Source organism: Onychomys torridus, chromosome 7 (genome assembly GCF_903995425.1).
Source record: "Onychomys torridus chromosome 7, mOncTor1.1, whole genome shotgun sequence".
NCBI lineage: Eukaryota > Metazoa > Chordata > Mammalia > Rodentia > Cricetidae > Onychomys > Onychomys torridus.
The window spans coordinates 29,709,567-29,733,083 of NC_050449.1; the positions used below are offsets into that span (position 1 = coordinate 29,709,567).

General features: G+C 45.9%; 1 protein-coding gene across 3 annotated transcripts in view; it reads right to left on the reverse strand.

Annotated features, from left to right (window-relative positions):
- The window catches only part of Dcps (decapping enzyme, scavenger), a 45,606-nt gene that overhangs the window by 12,741 nt on the left and 9,348 nt on the right, over positions 1-23,517 (reverse strand). For 2 of the 3 annotated variants that reach the window (XM_036194213.1, XM_036194215.1), the window contains exon 3: positions 690-835. In XM_036194213.1, coding sequence (XP_036050106.1) covers positions 690-835 — 146 coding nt within the window. Of the gene's footprint in view, positions 1-689; positions 836-11,313; positions 11,566-12,801; positions 13,032-23,517 lie in introns of those variants that run through there. The other variant, XM_036194216.1, reaches the window with a different exon arrangement.

Sequence of the window (23,517 nt, forward strand, 5' to 3'; positions counted from 1 at the left end):
ATGCCAGTGAGTGGGCAAGGAAGTGACTCATCAATATGCATTCATCATATTTAACTGTGAGTAGTCACATGGGGCCAATTCCAGGCAGAGGCTCTGGCTGGCACTCGGCCTAAACCCAAAGAACTGCCAGGCTCTCTGAGCTAAGCATCCTGTCTCTGGCTCAGCCAGAGCACTCTGTCACCCTGTATACACAGGTCTATACCAAACACACACTAGGGACGACAGGGGACAGTCTGCTGTGGAATGAATGCAAGGGGAGGAGGGGCAGGGAAGTTTTAGCTCTAAGACTTGTCTCTTGCAGGAAAGACTAGGGATCCGAGGCTGGATCAAGGTCACCTAATCCAACAGAAGGCTTTTACCTGCCCACAGATCTTTAGTGAAGACACAGTCAGGCTATACAGGGCTACTGCAGAGCAGGGAAGATTTCTCGTGCAGGATGGATTTCTCAGAGAACATCAGTACCTCACAAAGGGCCCAAGATCACAAAGCCTGCCCTGACTGTCCTGGATAAAACGGCAACCAGCCCACACCAGGAGGCTCTGCCCATGTTCCTCTTTGCAGTCTCGGTCACATATACTGCCCAGACCCAGGGTGTTTGCGCACTATCTCTGCGATGGCCCCAACAGGTGCTTGCAAGAAGAGAAAGCAGCTCCAGGATGCAGAGATCCTGAGTCCCTGCAGCTAGTCACCTGGATGCTGAGGCTCTGGGACTCCAGGTGGGGTAAAGTGATGCTCCTGTAGTCGTCTCCAGTCTCTTGGATCAGGCGGAGATCCTGACGCATGTATTTTTGCAGGTGTTTCTCTGTGGCAGGGTACACCACAGTTGTCTTTATATCTACAATGACAGAGCACAGGGTAACTAGAAAGAAAGACCATTAAGTTCATGAGCTGAACCACACCCCTCACAGGACAAGGCTTTGGCTGATGGCTCACTGGCCCCTCATGACATTAACTATATCCACCCTCCACCTCCACGTTCTAGGCACAATGACCAAAGGATTCTCACTTCTTACACACAAATGTCTAGGTATGTGGCTTTTTGGATGCAAAGCTGGAAGTGTGGCTTGAAGCCCACTGGTTCCCTTAAGGAGGGGTAATACAGTGCAGCTCAGAGGCTCAATGTGGACTCTGGAGCCAGGCTGTCTAGGCTCAAGGCTTGCCTCTGCCTGCTCCTCACTCACTCTGAGTGGGATTGTGACTCCAAGTTGGAAATTTGGTCTATTTACCTAACCTCCGTGTGCTCTGACTGTCCCATATACCAAATGAAGATAGCAACAGTTCTTATGGCACAATACTAGAAGAAGAATTGAGTTAGTTACCTGAGAAACACTTAGAACAATGTCTGCTGCTAAGAAACACTTCATAAGTGCTGGATGGGGTGCTTGTGGGATGGCTCAGGGGATAAAGGCACATGATGCTAAGCCTGATGACTTGATTAAATCCTGGGATCCACATGGTAGATGGAGAAAACCAACTCTTGCAAGTTGGGATCTGACCTCTATAGATATACTGTGGCATGTACACACACACACACACACACACACACACACACACACACACACATATAAATATAAAGCATAAAGCACTGGACATTCAATCCAGGTTTCTCAGTTGACACCATCGATACTTTGGTTTGGATGGCTCTTTGGTGCAATGTACACAACACGTCTACTTCAGCAGCAGGCCAGCCTCAACTTGGATGCTAGTGTCCCCTTCCTCTGTAACAACCACATGTCTCCAGACATTTCCAAAATGTCCTTTGGAATTTTTCAAGAGATTTTAGGTTTTAAAAGAGACTTTGGATTTTAAAAGAGATTTAATTTTAAAGTGTTTCAATTTGTAAAGACTGGGAATTTTTAATTTTGTAAAATATTTTATATTGTAGTTTTACTAATGTATGATTTGGAGATGATTAAGAAAGGAAAAGTTACAGTTTAACAGTGATGTGTGTGGTGTCAAGGTGACAAGGCATCAACTGTGCTGGATAGTTGTATGTCAACTTGACACAAGCTAGAGTCGTCTGAAAGAAGGGAAACTCAATTAAGAAAATGCCTCCATAAGATCCGGTTGTAGGGCATTTTCTTAATTAGTGACTGCAGGGGGAGGGACCAGGTGGTGCCACCCCTGGGCTGGTGGTCCTGGGTTCTATAAGAAAGCAGGCCATGGGGAGCAAGCCAGTAAGCAGCACCCCTCCATGGCCTCTGCATCAGCTCCTGCCTCCAGGTTCCTGCCCTGTTTGAGTTCCTGTCCTGACTTCCTTCAGAGATGAATAATGCTGTGGAAGGTATAACCAAATTAACTTCCTCCTCAACTTGCTTTTGGTCATGGTGTTTCATCTTAGCAATAGCAACCCTAACAAGGACAGTGTTTGTCTATTTGTGTGTCTGTTTAATTGATATAGTCTCACTTTGTAGTCCAGGCTGGCCTGGACATCACCATGTAGATCAGGCTGGAGTAGAACATGTGGAGATCTTGCCTTTGTCATAACAGTTTTAATCAGCAAGAAATCCTGAGCCGGATGTGAGGGCACGTGCCTTTAATCCAGTCTCTGGAGGCAGAGACAGGCAGATGTCTATGTAGGCAAGTCTGGCCTACACAGTGAGTTCCAGGACAGCCAGGGCTGTTACACAGAGAAACCCCATCGAAAAACCAAAACTCAAAGAAATCCTGTGGATTTTCTTTAGCAGATTATAGCTGAATGCCCCGGCCTAGCACCACCTGCCTATGGTTAAGTCCTCCCCATTATTGTCGATAACATCTGGCACAGCTGGTGCCTCAACAAAGACTGCCAGGGGAGGGAAGGATGGTGACCTAGGTGTTGCCAAATCAGCTGGATGTTTCTGAAGAGGCCCACATGCCCCATTATGTGGGATTCAGATATGCCCTTCTAGGGCATACCACTCGTTCTATACATCAGCACCCAGCTAAGAACCAGCAGCCTATACTTTCTGACTGGGTCTGAGGATGCGGGTCGTTCTACTGCACTTTGTGAATAAGACAGGAGAGTGGCAGGGACTCCAAGCTCATCCAGTGTGGTTCTGGAGACACAGCAGAGGCAAGACTGGAACAAAGGTTGCCTGTGGTGGTTTAATGTAACTGGCCTCCATAAGCTCATAGGAAGTGGCACTATTAGGAGGTGTGGTCTTGTCAGAGGAAGTGTGTCACTATAGGGGTGGACTTTGAGGTCTCTTTTGCTCAAGCTTCCCTCAGTGTGACTTTCAGACCACTTCCTGTTGTCTGCAAGATGTGGGACTCTCAGCTACTTCGCAAACACCATGTCTGCCTGCACTCTGCCATGCTCCCTGCCATGATGATAATGGACTGAACCTCTGGGCTGTAAGTGAGCCACCCCAATTAAATGTTTTTTTTTATAAGAACTGCTGTAGCCGGGCGGTGGCACGTGCCTGTAATCCCAGCACTCGGGAGGCAGAGGCAGGAGGATCTCTGTGAGTTCGAGGCCACCCTGGTCTACAGAGCTAGTCCGGGACAGGCTCCAAAGCTACAGAGAAACCCTGTCTCAAAAAAAAACAAAACAAAACAAAAAAAAAGAACTGCTGTGGTCATGGTGTCTTTTCACAACAACAGAAACTTTAAGACAACATCTTAGCCTAAAACTGAGTGTTTTTTCAAGATAGTGGTCGAATTCTTCTAAAGCCAAGTCAGTCAACACATGCAGGTAACACACCAAGCACATGACTTCCAGCGAACACAAAGCATTCCATTCCATCAGCTCTGGGGCAAGGTAGCATGGTGGGGAGACCCAAGTTTGGGATCAGAGAAGCCAAACTGCTCACCTTTTCTGCTGGGTGAGTCTGGGCATATGGCTCCTAGAGGCTCAGATTCTTCTCCTGTTAAAGGGTGATCACAAAAACTGCCTCCCAGCTGTTGTTGGCACTAAGTAAAGCATGTCATCTGGATCACCAGAGGCATTAGCCCAATTCTCTGGACCTGACCCTGAAAAGGCGGCACACAATCCTCACAATCTTCTGGAAAAAAGGACTCTTGCTTTTCACTCTTCACGACTCCCTAATAACCTATGGTTAGACACCAAGCACATACATTTCAAGAGGCAAGAGACTGCCTGAAACAGGCTGAAGGGCACCACCCTGGAACTGGCAGGGGCCTCGAGGAAAAATACTGTGGCATCTGTAGTGCTAGGCAGAGGATGAAAACAGAGGTCTGGGGCCAAGCAGCCAGAGTGTAAACCCTAAGTCTGCATTCACTAGCTGCGTGATCAAGGGCAAGTGGCCAACCCTTTCTGTTGCTTAATTCCCCTCACCCACATGACCTGGGGGTCACAACAACAGCATCATCCTGGCAGTGTTGGTATGAGAACTACAGAAGTCAGTGGGCAGAAGATATTTAGGAACTCTCTCTCACACACAGGAGGGACAGACAGACACCAGTGTCTGTCTACCCACGTTTTATTGTGCTGTCAGTTGCTTGAACTGGAGAGAGCTGTGCCTTGGCAAGGGAAATCTGTGAAAGCTGGGAAGGGATCCTGGAACAAAGGTGAGGTTGACACTGGAAAACAGCCTGACTCTGCTGGCAGGGGGCACACAGCCCTGGGCATATAGCCTGGGGCTCCTAGATGTTTCTGAGAGCGAGCCCTGGTCTGCCCAGGCTTGTCAAGAATCCAGCCCAGCCACCCAGAGTGCAAGGAGACAAGAATCTTACCAAGCCAGCCCTCACCTGCCTTCCACCCACCTCAGTGCTGAGAAACTCCCGAGGCGTGGACCTTCCTTCCCCCAAAGCTGCTGGAACCCCACAGGTAGCCCTCTTGGAGTCCTGCCTGCCAGTGTGAGGCTAGGGCCCAGTCACTCCATCCAACCCTCTTTCCTCTGCCTCTGCTCAGTCATCTAACACTTCACTGACAAGTGCCTCTCTCTAAGCCTGGTGTGGCAATTCCCAGTGCCAACCAGATCTTCCCAGCAGAGGATTCCTGAAGCTTCTTTGCCTCCCTTGGGTTTCAGGCCAGCTTGACAGCCTGGTCAGATTCCATGACCCTCCTTGGTCTATTCTCCCCCTACCACTGACTTACTGCACAGTTTTCCTGTCTACCTCCCCATGAGAACAAAGAGTCCAATAAGAGATTTGACTTATTTATTTTTACTATTTATTCCTGGAACCTGCAAGCAGGAAACACTCAATAATAATTACTACACAAATGGACACGTGAATTTGGCTTTTTCAGACTTTAAACCTTGGAAGGACATTTGTGTCCCAAATGGAATAAAGTCTCTTTGATTAAAAAAAAAAAAAAAAAAAAATCAATGCTTCTTTCTCAATACTGTTTTCCACTGGCAGCCTCCAAACCACCTCCAGAGTCTCACCTGCAGTTGAACTTGAGGAGTTTGGTCAAAAGTTGATGATCAATAAACACACAGACGCCTATTAAAAATATGCTGGAGAGCAGGAGACACCTGTACAATCGCTACAGCTCCCACAGGTCACTAATAATTACACAAGAATACAAGGCCCTCTCCTCAACCTTACTGTTAGTGCAGACACTGAATTCACAATCACAAAGAAACCCCAGCAAATCAAACCCCAAGAACATTTCCCATCAAGAGTGGCTTTAATACTCTTCCAAAAGGTCCACGTTAAGGATGCAATGGTGCATGCCTGCAGCCCCACCATTTGGGAGGCTGAGCCCAGGATTTTGAGCCAGCATGGGCAATATAGGAGACCCCCTCTCAATAAACAAAACAATCCAAAATGTTAAAGCTAGAAAAGAGAAAGGCCAAGGAGTTGCTCCAGAAGAGACTAAACAGATGTACCTGAGGGGGTTGCAGCAGATTCTGTGTGGAACAAAAGTCCTGCTTTACACAGAACACTGAAACAGGCACAGTTAATCATGGACCCTACTGCATGGAACAACTTTGTATAAATGTGAAATCTGGCGGCATGTTCTTCCAGAGGATCCAAGCTCATTCAATTTCTAGCACCCAAAGCTGGTGGCTCTCAACTGCCTTTAACTCCAGCTTCAGTGGGACCTGACTCCTTGACCTCTGCAAGCACCTGTACCCACACATGTTCTCGAGCAAACACACATACACACACATGTATGTGCACACACACACACACACACACCCCTTAAAATAAAAATAAAATTAAAAAATGTGCGATTTTCTAAAATGAATAGTTTGTCACTTTTCAGACTTGCATCCAGAACAGCACTGTATCTAAAGCAAAGAGAGACAGGGAGGTCTTCGATCGTTTCCACTACTTTCCTGTAGGATGTTTTTGTTACTGTTGTCTTTTCATTTTTTTCAAAGTAAGTGCTTAACAAAACAGAAAAGGTATCAATATCCTTTAGAACCTTGGCTTGAGTTACTAACAGATGTACCAGACTCCATGTTAAGCCAGTAAGTGTATTAACACGTTTGTTTCTCACAAGCAAAGGGACTGGGTATTACAATGGTCCCATTCTACATATGAGGAAACAGATGCTAAAGCTTGAGTAGTCCTGAGGCCCTTGGCACCATAGTGGCAGCCTTGTCCAGCCAATAGACAAAACTACTTGGGATTCCTCTTTGGCAGATGCCACCAGGCAAGTTGGCTTGAGGGATCACCTGCTCTTCTTGGCATGGTCCATACCCCACAACTCTTCTTGGCGTGGTCCATACCCCACAACTCTCGCACCCCAAACCTTTCCTGTTTGTGTAGCATAAGAAGTAACAAGGAGATCCTCAGCCATGCCCTCCTGCTGGCGTCCTTTAAAAGATCACACCAGGACAGCCTTAAATCCTCCCAAAGCTCACCCCTTGAATGTCCACAATATAATAAATAATTCCATGGGACTCCACACAAAGACTCCTCCTGTCATGTTCTGTTAAATTTTACTTTTTATTTTGTACCCAAGCTGCATTTGCAGAGGCTGAATGGAGAGTCCAGTAGTGGTTGCTTCACAATTCCTCGCTGCCCCTGCTCCCCGTCTCTAGCCCCATACACGCCCATACACTCCACTCACTTTTCTCATTCCTACCTGACTTTTGAGGTGTGCTATCACTGCCCTGGCCGCTCTTTCTGGAAGATAAAATTGTCCTCCAGCTGGTCCTCCACCTGGTGCTTATGCACACACAAACACACATCTGGCCACGTCTCCCAGGCCCCCTTCTCACTGTAGCAACATCAGTTTTTGATAAACTGATGGTCAATGCTACCACTGTTTTTCCTTCTTACCATAATTTCTAATGTTCAAAATTAGTAATTATTATTTTACTTGGTTAATTTTCTGTTAAGATCATCACTTTAAGAGTTTGGTCAAGAATCAATGATCTGTAAACACACAAAAATATCTGTTAAAATATGCTGGGGAGCCGGGCGGTAGTGGCACACGCCTTTAATCCTAGCACTTGGGAGGCAGAGGCAGGAGGATCTCTGTGAGTTCAAAGCCAGCCTGGGCTACCAAGTGAGATCCAGGAAAAGGCACAAAGCTACACAGAGAAACCCTGTCTCGAAAAACCAAAAAAAAAAAGAAAAAATTGCTGGGGAGCCAGGTGTGGTGACACATGCCTTTAATCCTAGCACTTGGGAGGCAGAGCCAGGCAGATCTCTGTGAGTTCAAGGCCAGACTGGTCTACAGAGCGAGATCCAGGACAGGCACCCAAACGACAGAGAAACCCTGTCTTGGAAAACAAAACAAAAAGCTGGGGAACAGGAGACATATATGCAACCTCTGCATTTCCCACAGGTTACTCAATGATTATATAGGAAAAATATACCCCTTCTCAACCTCACTGCTAATGCAGACCCCAAATCCACCACAAGGAAACCGTGGCAAACCAAAACCCAGGGCCATCTCAAAACTCACTGTCCTGTTTACATAAATCTTTAGACATGTTCAACTCATCAGGAATATGAGCAATGAATATGTCTTCCTGGAGCCTCTGCCAAGGTACTAACCATCCTGGTACTGTTGTCCCCTTTGTCTGGAACTGGGCACTAGAAAGATAATCTTCCTCTTCTGTATTATTTCCTTATTTTGCTGAAGCAGTGCTCAGGCAGAATTTAAAAGCACATACAATGGGATATTATTCAGCCACTAAAAAGATAAAGTTGGGCGGGGCAGGGGCCTAGAGACAGCTCAGCAATTAGGAGCACATTCTGTTCTTACAGAGGACCAGTGTGGTTCTTAGCACCCATAATCAGACAACTCACAAGGGTTTATAGCTCCAGCTCCACAGGATCTGCTGCCCTCATCTCGACTTACCAATACATGCTCATGTGCACAAACCCACACAGACATAGCCACACTGACATAATTTAAAAAATAAAAATAAGGGCCTGTGGGATGGCTCTGTGGATAAGGTGCCTGATGGCCTTCTCTCTGGAGTTCCAGTCCTGGGATCCACACGGTGGAAGGAGAAGAACAACTGAAAGCTGTCTCTGACGGAGCTTCCCATGTGCCCTCCACATACACACAAATATATGTACAAGATCATTTTCAGTGTAATACAAATGAAACACAAAACAAATCTTAAGGGTTGGGTGTGGGTACCTTTAGTCCTGGTACCTGGGAGGCAAAGGTTAGCAGATCTCTGAGTTTGTGGCCAACCTGGTCTAAACAGAGTTTCCAGGACAGTCAAGGTTACACGATGATACCCTGGGGGCAGTGCTTAAAACAGGCCCCTATGTGATATGGCTCTATAGTTGTGTGCTTACCTAACAAGCAAAAGGCCATGGATTCAGTCTCCAGCAAAACACACCCAAGACGCTGGAAGCTATGGCAGGAGAATCATCATGAGTTCTAGACCAGTTAGGCTGCCATAGCAAGCCTTGTTTCAAAAAACAAAAATCCCATTTTAAAAAAAGGTGAACTTACGTCTTTTGCAGTGATACTGAGAGAACTGGAGAACATCTGTTGCCAACCCCCCAGCAATGGTTCCTTTTTACTTTCCTGGTTTCTGCAGTTACTCTAGGTTATGTACTCACATTTGAAGATCTGGAGATAGGAACCTCAGGAATCTAAGTTTGTAAAGAAGTCATTTAAGTAGAAGGGGACCATTCATTATACAGGACCATCCTCTGAGTCAAACTGCTTCCATCTTTAGGAGTTTGGTTAGGCCTACTTACCAAAAATCATCATAGCTGGGCTTGTTGACTGTTGAGTTCTGTCTTTGAAGGAGGGGGCGGGGAGAGTTATGGGATCCTTACCTAAGTATCCAGCCATCCTGCCAACAAGCTGTGTGTATGTAATTCTGCCCTAACTGCACATGGCCTGGTAGTCTCTGGGAGGGACTAAAGGATACGGACAGGAAAGGAAATGGGGAGGGTCTCCATCTACACAGTCAAGGGGTGTGCTCATGCATGTTGCGTGTAGACCTTCCAGTGTGGCTACTTTGAAGTCACCCATGCTCCTGCCTGCAACCCCTCACTGACTGCTCTGTGAGTAAACCCAATAAACTCACTGGTTCCCCAGAGTTCACTCTGGGGGAATCGCAACTTGGCTTGTTGTTGGGACTGTCTGAGGAGAGAGCAAATATTACATTTGGCTCTCCAAGGGAAGGGGAGGAGGAGAAAGAGAATAAGAGTGAATGTGATCAACATACACATGCTGGACAGTTTTATGTCAACTTGACACAAGCTAGAGTTGTCTGAAAGAAGGGAACATCAATTAAGAAAATGCCTCCATAAGATCCAGTTGTAGGGCATTTTCTTAATTAGTGACTGAAGGGGGAGGGACCAGGTGGTGCCACTCCTGGGCTGATGGTTCTAGGTTCTGCAAGAAAGTTGGCTGAGCAAGTCATGGGGAGCAAGCCAGTGAGTAGCACCCCTTGATGGCCACTTCATCAGCTCCTGCCTCCAGGTTCCTGTCCAGTTTGAGTTCCTGTCCTTACTTCCTTTGATGATGAACAGTTCTATGGAAGTGTAATAAACCCTTTCCTCCCCAACTTGCTTTTGCTCATGGTGTTTTATCACAGCAACAGAAACCCTAACTAAGATAATATACATGTGTGAGAATGTCCTAAAGAAGCCCACTATTTTGTCTAATTAACAAACCTTTTTCTTTTTTTTGAGACAGTGTCTCACTGTATAGCTCTGGATGGTCTGAAACCCACTTTGTAAACCAGGCTGGCCTTGAACTCAGAGATCCACCTGCCTCTAGCTAGCTAAAGGTGTGCACTAACACGCCAAGTACAAGACAACTTTTAGCGCCAAAGTTTACAACATATATATGCTGCATTTACCATTACAGTATCCCTGTTTTGAAAACACATGAAGTCAGTGGCATATATAAATTAAAAGTAAGCTGAGCAGCGGTGGCGCATGCCATTAATCCCAGCACGTAGGAGGCAGAGCCAGGCAGATCTCTGTGAGTTCAAGGCTAGCCTGGTCTACAGAGCGAGAACCAGGACAGGCACCAAAAACTACACAGAGAAACCCTGTCTTAAAAAACAAAAATAAATTAACAGTAAACAATTATGGTTGTGGGATATTTGGATCATAGTGTGACACTCTATACTGTCAATAAAGTTTACCCTGTATCAGGGGGTGGAGCCAGCGACTACCTCACTGGAATTAACCATAGAGAAGCCAGCAATTTGGATAGAGAAAATGTACAGGAAGGAAAGGGCGAGGATTAGGTCTCCAACCAAAAAGCAAGGTCAGCTCGGCTTCTCTGATGTAGCAGGTTTTCACCCCCACATCTGACTTCCAAGTCTTTGTTGGTAAATAGAACAATAGAGACTTAATTCAAACCTATACATCAGGGCTAAGGCAGAGCCAGGGCCACAGGACCTGAAGCCCCGTCAGGCTGCAGACAAAAATTAAAATATCAGCAGATTCATGTGCAGCTGCTAAGCTGACAGAAAAACATATTATTGTTGTTGTTATTTTGAGAAAAGTCTTGCTATAGGGCCCTGGCTGATCTAGAACTTGCTATAGAGGCTAGGCTGGCCTCAATTTTGCAGCAATCCTCCTGTCTCTGTCTTCTAAGTGTTGAGATCACAGGTGTGTAACACCACATCTGATAGTTATTTTTATTATTGTTCTGCTATACTGGAGAATGAACCCAGGCTCTTGTGCATGGCAGACAAGCACTCTATCACTGAGTTATACCCCTACCCCAGCCCAATGTTTTTAAAGCTGATTTCTATTGGTCAAGGGAAGAGAAATTGTATTTTGAACAGCTTTCCAGATAAGAGGATTAAAATACCTCCTGTTATTACTGTCAAGAGTATAGAATCATCCAATTTGTAAATTACGAATCTTAGTTTATGTTTCTTTTTGCTGTATATAAAGCTGTGTATATTCATCAGCATGTTAAACGTAAACAAGGAACATTTACCAGCCAAAAAACTCACTCACCAAGTCTCCATGTGCAGGACAGCCACCTGTCTTGTGAGGCCTGGGGCAGAGCCAGAGAATCTGTATGTCTAACAAGTCCCCAGGTGGCTTGATGCTGCTGGCCCAGGGACCACACATGCAGAACAACTGGGCAAAAGCACACGCTCAAGCTGCTTCCACGGTGATGGTGCAATGAGATTAACATGCAACTTGAAGAATCTCAAAATGTTTGCATTCCATAGTCACGCTTCTGAAGAATTCTAGGATGGAGAGCTGTAGAGATGGTTCAGAGGGCAAGGATGCTTGCTGACAAATCTGACGATGAGTTTGAGCCCCAGAACCCACAGGGTGGAAGGAGAGACTGAACTCCAAAAATTGTCCTGTGACCTCTACATGTATGCTGTGGCACACCTGACCTTCTCCTACACACAAAATAAATATGAAGTAGTCATAATAATAGAGTAAATTTGGGGGAGCTAGAGAAATGGCTCAGTGGTTAAGAGCATATACTGCTCTCATGGGGGACCAGAGTTAGACTCCCTGCATCCATGTTGGGCAGCTTATAACCACCTGTAATTTCAGCTCCAGGGGATCATCTGATTCCTGTGACCTCTGCCAGCACCTGAATTCATTTACACAGACACACACAAACACTAAATTTTCTTTTAAAATGTTTTAAAACAGTAAGAATTCTAAGATGGAAAACAGTCACTCAAAATCCTAAAGCTACTGTTGAGGAGTCTAAGGTCATTCTGATTCTGTCATGCAGCCTCTTTGTTTCTATCTGTTCCCAATGTGTTAATCACATCGCTGGGCACTGCACTGAGTTTTATTTTCATCCACCATGATAGCCAACTGCTGGGCTCTTTCTTTTTATGGGGGACACAGGGAGTTTTAATCTTAGAAGTCATCTTCAGTCCTGGGAAGCAGCCGTGAACAAACTCTGATTTTTCTTCTGGAATTCTCACTTGGATATTTTATCTTCCTGGATTTGTCCAGATTTCTTTCTTCACTTTTCTCTCCCATTTTTTCTTGGGGCTGCTCAATGCTGGAACACTTCACTAACAAGTGCAGGGTTCTGGGTTCAATCAATCACCAACACTACCAAAAGGTGGCCAGAGAGATGGGGGAGGGGATGACTTAACTTCATCTACTCTTCCATTTTTTTAGATTTTGTTTCTGCTGTATTCTAATTTCTGAGTTCTGGAAAATTCTGTTCTCGGGAATCCAACTCCCTCCCTCTTCTGACCTCCGTAGGTACCAGGCAATCTTGTGGTGTGCATACATACATACTATAAACAAAATATTCCTACACATAAAAATAAATACTAGAAACCCCACTCTCGGTATTATTTGATATACTGCACTTTCCTGACATTACTAATAGCTTTGGAAACCTCCTTTTTGCTGTACAGTTCTCTACACCCTCCAAATTTTGTCTTATTTTTGTCTGTCTTTTTCAACTGAGGCCTTACTCGGCATTCTGGCCACTCTTGCCCACCCACTCACTCAGTTTTGGAGTAGAGATCCCAAGGCTGATGAGCTTCTGCCGCTTAAGCAGCTCACACATCTGTTAGGTCTGGGTCTCCTCCTCTGCTTCCCAAGCTTGAAATCTTGTTGTTTCCACCGCCAGGCCTGAAAGGCGATCTCAAGCACGGCTCCTGAGAGCAGCAGCTTTGTTGTGTGCTAGCATCCCAACTGAGAAGGTGCTGGGGAACCCAGGTGCTTTGCTGTGCGAGGCCACAATCTACCTACAGAACCAACCTGGATCAATACAGTCTAAAGAAGAGAAAATGCATTATAAAGCACTTTAAGTATGTGCACACACAACTGCATACACATAAGCACCAAGAGGTTGGAAGGACATACTCCAGCATGTTGAGAAAGCACCTGCTGGCAGTTTACTTCTTTCAATAGAATCAAAAATTTAAAAATCAGCTGGCCAGTGGTGGCACACACCTTTAATCCCAGCACTCATGAGGCAGAGGCAGGTGGGTATCTGTGAGTTCGAGGCCAACCTGGTCTACAGAGTGAGTTCCAGGACAGACTCCAAAGCTACATGAGAAACCTTATCTCAAAAAACAAAAACAAAACAAAACACAACACCAACAACAAAAATTAAAAATCATTTTATTATTATAGTTTTCCAAAATAAATATGAATCACTATATAAAAATACAGTGGAAAAGGCTGAAGAGATGGCTCAGTGGTTAAGAGCACTAGCTGTTCTTCCAGAGGCCCTAAGTTCAATTCCCAGCAACTATATGGTGGCTCACAACCATCTATAATGAGATCTGATACTCTCTTCTGGCATGTAGGCATGCATGCAGACAGAATACTATATACAAAATAACTAAATATTTTTTTAAAAAGTGGGTGGTGGTGGTGGTGCACACCTTTAATCCCAACACTCGGGAGGCAGAGCCAGGCAGATTGAGGCCAGCCTAGTCTACAGAGTGAAATCCGGGACAGGCACCAAAACTACACAGAGAAACCCTGTCTTAAAAAAAAAAAAAAAAAAGGAAAAAAAAAAGTAGATCCCAGCTGGGCAGTGGCAGTACACACTTACCCCAGCATTCAGGAGACAAGGGGAGGTAGATCTCTGTGAGCTGAGGTCAGCCTGGTCTACAGAGCTACTTCCAGGAGAGCCAGGGCTACAGAGAAACCCTGTCTCAAAAGACAGAAAGAAAAAAGGTGTGTGTGTGTGTGTGTGTGTGTGTGAATGTGTAGAGATGACTCAGTGGCTAAGAGCACTTGCTACTCTTCCAGGGGACCCACATGGCAGCTCACAACTGTCTGTAACTCCAGTTCCAGTGGATCTGACATCTTCATACAGACACAGATGCAAGCAAAATACCAATGCACATTAAAAAAAAAAATCAGAAACAGAAAAATAAGCCATTCTTTTAAACAGCCCCAAATTAAAAGCCAGCTGGGCTACATAGCAAGACACAGCGTCAAAAACCAAACCAAACCAAAAACCAACCAACCAACCAACCGAAAACACACACAAAAACAAACAAAAAAATACAAAACAACAAAAAAGTAGGGTGTGGCAGTGTGTACCTATCACCCAGTCCTTAGGAGGTAGAAGCGGGACTACAAGTTCAAAGCTGCCCTGGGCTGCACCACAAGGTTCACGGCAGGGTAGGCTATATGGTGAGACCTGTCTCAAAAACCAACAGTCCTAGAGAGGTTAAGGAATCTGCCCAGGGTCACACAGCTATCAAGTGGAAGGGTTGGGGTCAGAATCCAGGGAATCTGCTCCTTTATGCAATACAATCTCCCTCATCCCATAGGACCATGCTCTTCTGTGCTGTGGCCATGTTTTCCAAAAGCAGCCCTATCAGATAGGAGAAACATGACAGTCCCAACCCAACTCCTAGACACAAAGACAGCTGCCAGGAAAACCATCAGGCAGGAGATGCCAGTGTGACCGGAGTGCAAACGGGGGTGGGGTGGTGTTGGTGTTGATCAAAGTGTAGAGAGAGGACTACCACTGTACCTGTCTCACCAGGATGATTCCTGGGAAGTAGAACACCCAAACCCTACTCCCCTCCTTTCTTGGGCATGGTACACACACTCCAGCCAGCTGTGACTGGGAAATAGGCCCTGGAGTATCCAGAGCGGAACTGGAAAGGACCCTGCTCTAGCTGACTGTTCCTGGCAGCAACTGCGAACACTGTTAACATGGGTGGCACCAAGCCCCCTCCACTCCTTCCCCATCACTAGTGTGAGCTCGTGAGGACAGAGGCATGGGGTAGAGAGTTTCAGAAGAGCAGCCCGGTGGTTGTGTTCCCAGCCCTTGGGCTCTGGCAGCAGCTCATTATCCACAGGAATGTTCTAGCAGTGGGATGGTCACACTGATGCACCCCAGCTGAACAGCAGCCCATAGTCCTCTCTGTGGCTCACATGAGCAGGCTAGTGAGGCTCCACCTTGACCGCTAAGACCTTGTGGGTTGCCTGCCAGGCCTTCTCCAGCAAATAAAGCCACCCTGTCCCCAAGCTGGACACAGAAACGCAACTGCTCTCAGAGGTGGGAGACAGAGCTCTCCAGAAGAAAGTTAAGAGCAGCTGCCTCGCTACTCGCTGCCAAGGCTAGCTTAGCCAAATCCCCAGGAAAATGCTGCAGCACATGAACATGAAAACGCAGACCACAGACAGTCTGCTCTCCTTCCTATGCACATGTTCAAACAAGGCTGCTTCCCCAGCCAAGCCCCGGACTTTGGCGGGATGAGGTCATTTCAATGGCTCTGTCTGTGGCTTTTGCTTTCCCTTCATTCTGATGAGCCAGTTTCCACTGATTTGACCCAGATGCGGCCCTGGGAGAGAAGAGAAGCAAGAGCAGAACATGACTGGAGTGTAATGTCTGCCTCTGCGAGAGCCTCCCTGCACAACCCAGGAGGCCCAGTAAGGCACTGGGTAGAAAGACTCCTAGAGGAAGCCTTCAGGAGAGGCAGGTGGGAGAGCTACCTGCTGGATCTGTATTCACAGTCCTCTGTAGATGTCCTCTGGCTGGATCAGAGCGTGAGGCAGAGGCTGGCCGTGGGTCACAGGCTTGGGCGGGTTCCACTGTCCTGCACTTTGGGATGCTGGAAACACTCGGCAGAGGACTGAAGAGACCTCCACATGAAGGATTGACGTGGCTGAGGGTGGGGCTGCTAATAAGCTGTCTCTGTGAAAGCACAGGGGTACTGCACAGAGGGGAGGCAGATGCTGACTTTAGCAAGACCATAAGCAAGACTGTAGCCAACTCCTCTGCATCTGGAGTCCAGAAGGAGCATGTGACAGCACCTGAAAACAAAACCCCTAGGTGTCCGTGTCCCTAGACAAATTTGGCAGTTGTAAATATGGCTAGCTGGGGTGGTAGTCTTTGGGCACAGGGAACGCTACAGTGGGGCAAAGAGCTCTCAGAAAAGCTCCACTTTAGCCTAAGTCAGAGAGCTGATCCACGGTGAGATGAATTGTTGGATGACAGTCCTGGCCTTAGAGCTGAGAACTCACCTGCTTCCCTATATGTAGGAAGAAACTAGTTTTGGTGCTGACTGAGTACACCAGACCACAAGAGCCAAACACTCCAAAATACCGCCCTTCTTTCAACTTTTGTATTCAAAGTATTTGCTTGGTTCACTCAGAGGGATATGGGTGTCAGTTCTCAACATAGCACCCCTGGACCCCATGTGGGAAAGAAGGCCAAGGCACAGGATAAATCCCGAAGAGAGGATCTGAGAATTCAAGATTGTTACCTACTAAGACGTACGAGTGAGGAACGAAAACAGAACTAGCTGCCATCACGAGTGGTGCAAAGCAGTGTGTGGGAGGGTCTGGCTGTGGGTAATCAGCTTTCACCCACTGGACTGGGTAAGCCAACTTTCCTGCTGACTCATGCCTTACGAATGCCACAGTCTTGGGGCCTTGTCCCATGTGAGGGAGTTCTTGCTGTGGTGGCTACTTCTCGGTACCCTAGAACTATCCATTTCTAAAGTGCTCTGAATGCAATGGTTCCTCCAGCATTTAAAGAGAGTACTGAAGAGAGACGCCTCTGCTGTTGGAGGCTAGTGGAAGAGACATGAGCCAAACAATCAGGAGAAGGGGCACAGATCGTGGGTCAAGAATTTGAACTGGGGATCAGGGACTTCCCCACCGTGGAATCCTTCTGCTTACTGTCTTCCTCGGTCCCACTAAGGCCAGAGGGCCCTGGTGCACTCAGGTTAGATGCTTTGAACACACCAGGGAAGAGCAGAAGAGAAACCTGTCATTTAAAAGTAGAACTCATTTCCAATCCTATTAATAAAGCAACATTGCAGCTGGGCGGTGGCGGCGCACACCTTTAATCCCAGCACTCGGGAGGCAGAGCCAGGTGGATCTCTGTGAGTTCCAGGCCAGCCTGGGCTACTAAGTGAGTTCCAGGAAAGGCACAAAGCTACACAGAGAAACCCTGTCTTGAAAAACCAAAAAAAAAAAAAAAAAAAAGAAGAAGAAGCAACATTGCTACCCTGTCTACCTCCAGCTCTCCACATCATTAAACACAGTCCATCTGGGCAAGGCTACCCACACCTGTCCCTACAGCAGGAACCTCCAGCCCAAGGCTTCTCCAGGGCTGCCCACTCTGCAACCACCTCACTTAATTTAGCATCTCACAGATTATGTACCCTAGAGCAGCTGCTCTATGGGTTGTGACCCCTATCAGATATTTACATTATGATTCATAACAGTATTACAGTTATAAAGTAGCAACAAAAATCATTTTTATGGTTGGGGTCACCACAACATGAGGAACTGTATTAAAGGGTCACAACATTAGGAAGGTTGAGAACCATTGCCCTAAAGGTAGGCGTAGGTCATCATCAAAGCTGGAACACACATGGTTTGGGGCTAAGCAATACTTAGTGGTCAACTGATAGGTTTCACTTGACCAGAGTCACAGGCGTGCTGCAAAGGAGGCAACAGAAGCCTCAGACAGGCTTTTATTTTTCTCCTTTGTCTTAGTTGTTGAGTTAGCAATCTAAAAATTATCTGTGTTCAAGTATCACATGATTATCTAGGTGTTCAAGCATCACATGACTAGTCTTGAAGAACTGTCAGGTATAGACCCACTCCTTTTCTTTCCATTCATTCATTCATTCACTTATATTTATTTATTTATTTTTATTTATTTATTTAGTAGGGAGGGACCCACTATGTATCCTAACCTGGCCTGCATTCATTATGTAAACCAAGCTTGCCTCAAACTCACAGAGATCCACTCACTTTCCAAGAGCTGCAATCAAAGGCTTGCGCCGCCACACCCAGCCTGCCCCAGTCCTCTTCAATATTAATATTTGTTAGATCTTCATTATCTCAGCCTTACCTTTTATGAGTTATATTAATATGAGCATACACATATTTAGTTCTCTCTAAGCACAAGTGATCACCTGAGATTTCCAGGGTCCACAAGGATCTTTCTCTTCTCTGTAATACTGTGGAGCAGCCCGTAATATGCATACACAATGCTTTAATGATCACACAGGGTCATAAGTTGTTTTTCTTGTGTTTTTTTTAATCACAAATGATGCAGCAATGAATATTTTCTACCCCTGTATGCATACATATGAGCATATATATAAGCCAGATATAAGAAGTGGAAAAGCTAGCTCAAAGGGATGTATTATTTTAACAAAGGTGGATGTCCATGGATCTGGTCATGTCTAATGTTCATCTATACCCACTGCACAGGAGCATGACAATTAGGGAGACGTTGAGGTCTCCATCTGTCCTGTTTTCTCTGGTGTACTCTCAATGAGGTAACTTGCTTGTGCTCTATGCTACAGATATCTACAGGGCCTTCAGCCATCAAATGCAGACATATGTGGGAGATACTCAATTCTTATTTAATGGTGACTCTTTGGTCATTAAAAGAGCCCACCACAGCCGGAGTGGGGTGGGCTGGGGTGGGGTGGCGCTCAACTTTAATCCTAGCACTCAAGAGGCAGAGGCAGGTGGATCTCTGTGAGTTCAAGGACAGCCAAGGCTATATAGTCTTTAAAAATAAAAAAGGTCCACCACAATGGAAATAAAACGAATAAAGTGACAATGATGACAAGAACAAGGTGGGAGGCAGGAGGAACGGGACCAATTCACTTCTTGAAGTTCGAATGTGAATGTACAAGACAGCACAGGAGGAAGCTGCCACATGGGCAGTTAGTGGGCTACATGGAGGTGCTCCTCAGACCTGCCCAGAGAATCCAGGAGGGAATCTGGGTTCTGAGAAACAACTACCGAGGACAGGAAGGGAAATGAAGCGCAACACTGAGATCAACTTGAGGGCCGCCTGCAGAACAAGTGCACTAATTGGCTCTGTCGTTGTCATGTCCCAGGGAAGGCAGCTAATGTTAGGTAAAAACAGGAGGGCCAACCTCCAAAATATTAAACCAATGGACTAGAGCAGAAGTTGACAAACTTCTATAAAGAGCCAGCTAGTAAATACCTCAGGCTTTGTAGGCCAGAAGGGGTCTCTAGCTCCTATTCTTCATTGGGGAGCATGAGCTAACAGTAAGTCAGACCATACCATTAAGATAGTCTGGCAGCCAATAAGCCCCTTTCCCAACCATGCAGTACCACAGTAGTTCACACCCAGGGCAGAGGCCCACTGTGGAAAGTGATCCACTACTGTGCTAGCAACTGAAACATCAGCTCTCAGGAATATCCACCACTGCTTCATTCTTAAGTATGAATGAGCTACTGTGCATCAGCAGACACTGAGGAAAAACAGAAGCCTGAAGAAGAATGACCAAGATAAACAAGGGAACCAGATCCCAGAGGAATGAAGCGGTTTCAGGGTCAGGAGATAATTTAAAAACAACAACTCTAATTAGTGTGTCAGAGAAACCCAACACAATTTAGCTTCCACAAAGCAAGAGCAAGATGCTAGGAGTATGAAACTGGAGGACCAGAGGGAAGAGAATTTAAAAGTATCACTGCCAAATTAATACCTAGACTAGAGCACCTGGAGGAGGAAGTGAAGACAATGCATTAAACCATAGTCAGAAGAGAGGCGGGGAAAGACAACTGAAAGGCACATGTGCTCAATCTTGGAAGTCTACTCATTAATAGCACACATAAGAACCTGAGTTTGAGCCTAATGTGGTGGTGGTGGGGAGGTGTCTTAATTAGGGATTTATTGCTGTGAAGAGACACCACGACCATGGCAACTTTTTTTTTGGGGGGGGGGGGTTTCGAGACAAGGTTTCTCTGTGTAGCTTTGCGCCTTTCCTGGAACTCACTTGGTAGCCCAGGCTGGCCTGGAACTCACAGAGATCCGCCTGGCTCTGCCTCCCGAGTGCTAGGATTAAAGGCGTGCGCCACTGCCGCCGCTGCTGCCGCCGCCGCCGCCGCCGCCACCACCACCACCACCCAGTGATGGCAACTTTTATAAAGGAAAACATTTAATTGGGGCTGGCTTACAGTTCAGAGGTCTAGTCCATGATCATCATGGCAGGGAGCATGTTGACATGCAGGCAAATATGATGCTGGAGAAGGAGCTGAATTCTACATCTTGATCTGCAAGCAGCAGAAAGAGACTGTGAGCCACTAAGCCTGTCTTGAGTTTCTGAGACCTCAAAGCCTGCCCTCAGTGCTATACTTCCTCCAACAAAGCCACATCCCCTAATAGTGCCACTCCCTATGGACCTATGGGGGCCATTTCATTCAAACCACCAAAGGGGCTGTCAAACTAAAAGAAATGGATGAAAAAAAATCATCAAAGCAGGGAGGGAAAAATGTATACAGAAGAATGCCCAAAGACTTCAAACTGAACGGCCAAAGATTGCTCAGAGCAGTAGTTGAGAAAGTTCAACGTAGACAGAGACAGAAAAAAACAACACAACAAAAAATCCTTGGAGTATTATAAGATGCGTGACTCTTGTTTACATTGCATTTGTTTAACTCTGTGAAGCTGTGTTACTGTGTCTGTGTATAACACCTGATGGTTTAATAAATAACTGGCCAATAGCAAGGCAGGAGGAAGGAAAGGTGGGGCTGGCAGTCAGAGAGAATATATAGAAAGAGAAATCTGGGAGGAAAGATCTAAGATCTAGAAGCCAGAGAAGGAGGAGGACTCCAGGAGTCAGCCACCCAGCCACACAGCAAGCCACGGAGAAAGAGTAAGGTTTACAGAAGTTAGAGAATGGGAAAAGCCCAGAAGCAAAAGGTAGTCGGAATAAGTTAAGGAAAGCTGGCAAGAAAATAAGCCAAGCTAAGGCTGGGCATTGATAATTAAGAATAAGCCTCCATGGGTTGGGGATTTAGCTCAGTGGTAGAGTGCTTGCAAGGCCCTGGGTTAGATCCTCAGCTCCAAAAAAAAAAAAAAAAAGAATAAGCCTCCATATGTGCTTTATTTGGGAGCTGGATGGTGGGCCCCCAAAGAGCAAAAAAGAGTCAAACAACAACCTAAAACAAAGATCAACAGAATATATTGTATACACCCAATGAAGGAGACAAAATGAAAATAACCCACCCCAAGGTATCTTTGAATCAATGAGAATCAGGCTGGTATCGGCTATGTTGTCTTCTTGGTTATGAGCCTAGCCTTGGACGTCTGAGCCATCTCTCCAGTCCTGGTATCAGATATCTTAACAGTGACACAGATGGCCTGAAGTCAACAGATCAGTGCTGTTAGTGTTTTGAGGGAAAATAAATTTAGTTAGACTAAATCAACCAAAAGCAACAACAAAACAAGGGTTTCAGAATTTACCTCCCACATATTCTTTCTGAGGAATTTATTTAATAATTGCTTCAGCTAATCAAGAAAACAATCAAGAAAGGAAAGCAAGACAGAAAAAGATAGAGAATTTAGAAGACTGTCTGATGTAGGGAAGTTGTGAAAAGAAGTTTCTGATTGAGAGCTACATAGCATGCCCACAGCATCAGCTGTCCAGACTGGAGGAACAGGGAAGGGCTTTCTGCAAACGGAAAGGAGATGCCATGAATGATTATCAAACTAAAGCCAAATGTATTAGAGTAGAGAGAAAAGGTATAGTGTTCTTTCAAACACGGCAAAGAGAGGCAATCAGAAACCCAATGAAAAAAAGTAAAAGGTGATTAAAAAGCAGTGGTTCAAGTATTACTCAGACTAAAAAGCAGTAGGATTCAGAGGAGCTGCTGGGGCCTAGGAAATGACAATCCCTGAACTGGGCTATCACAGGCACTCTGCACGGCACGGTGATATTCACTATGCAGATGGGAAAGAAGCTCCAGTTCTAGCATGCAGCAAACATTAATATGCCAAAATAAGGCAGGCACTGTTCAGTGGTTTTCAACCTAGACCCAACATTGAGGCAAAGCATGGAAGATCACCCAACAGAGCCAGAGATGGAGCTGAGTGGTCGAGCACTTGCCTAGCATGCTCGAGGCCCCAGGTTCAATCCCTTGTGTAACAAAGACAAGCAAAGACCATCTACCAGAACACACTGACACTGTGAAGATGAAAGTTCAAAAGACAGTGAGGGGAGTTAAGAGACAGTGGAAGGCAGAAGAGATCGTGGAAACACTGGCTGCACTCATATTTTTACCTGATTTGCATAAGAAAGGATAGGTTTAAAGACACTTGGGGTTCTGAAGGCAGATATACACCGGGAGTGCAGGGAATGAGGGACAAGGAAAAGGAATTGATACTGTTCTTTCTTTCCTTCCTTCTTCCTTCCTTCCTTTCTTCTTGAGTCAGGGTTTCTCTGCGTAGCCCTGGCTATCTTGGAACTCCCTCTGTAGACCAGGCTGGCCTCGAACTCAGAGATCCACCTGCGTGCACTACCAAGCCCAACAATATTTTACTTTCTTAATGAATCAAGAAAGAACTGAATAACTGTTGGGTGGTGGTGGCATATGCCTTTATTCCCAGCACTCGAGAGGCAGAGGCAGGTGGATCTATGTGTGTGAGGCCAGCCTGGTCTACAGAATGAGTTCTAGGACAGAGAAACCCTGTCTCTAAAAACCACACCCCACAAAAAAAATTGAATAATTGAATATTTATCGTTAATGTTTGAAGGAAGCCAGCAGGAGCACAAACCCCAGGAACTTCATTGTTTTTGTTGTTGTTGCTGCTGCTGTTGTTTCTGTAGTGGTGACTTAGTTTCTTTGTCTGACAGGGCCTCACTATGTAGTCCAGACTGGCCTCTAACTCTAAGTCCCCATCCCCGGTAAGGGGGGTAGGAGAGGGAGAGGGAAAGAGATATCTCACATAAAGACTAAAATAAAAAGAATATCCACAATTCAGAACAGAATGTTACCTGAACTTCCTGGCCCTGCCCCACCATTTTGACTTCAGGGTTAATCATTTCTTTGTTGTCCTCACAGTGTCATTATAAATGCATGCCTGCCAAGTAGAATACTGTTTAGATCTGCTTGTTTATGTGGCCAGAATCACATCACATGCACTTCTGGCTTTCTTGCCCCACCTGGTGATTTAGCCACCATGGATACGTGCAGCTATAGTTCATTTCCCTTGCCAGAGAGAGTCCACATTGGGACGATACCTTGGCTATTGACTAAGTATTGATCTTGGCTACTGACACTGCTACCTGACTAACTCTAGTTTTGTTTTGTTTTTTAAAATCATGAACGGCTCAGCCAGAAAAACTCGTATGAGGATCTTTTAAAATGTCCTTTCCTGAGCTGAGTGGGCATGGTGGCGCACACCTTTGATCCCAGCACTCAGGAGACAAAAAAGCAGGAGGATCCCTGTGAGTTTGA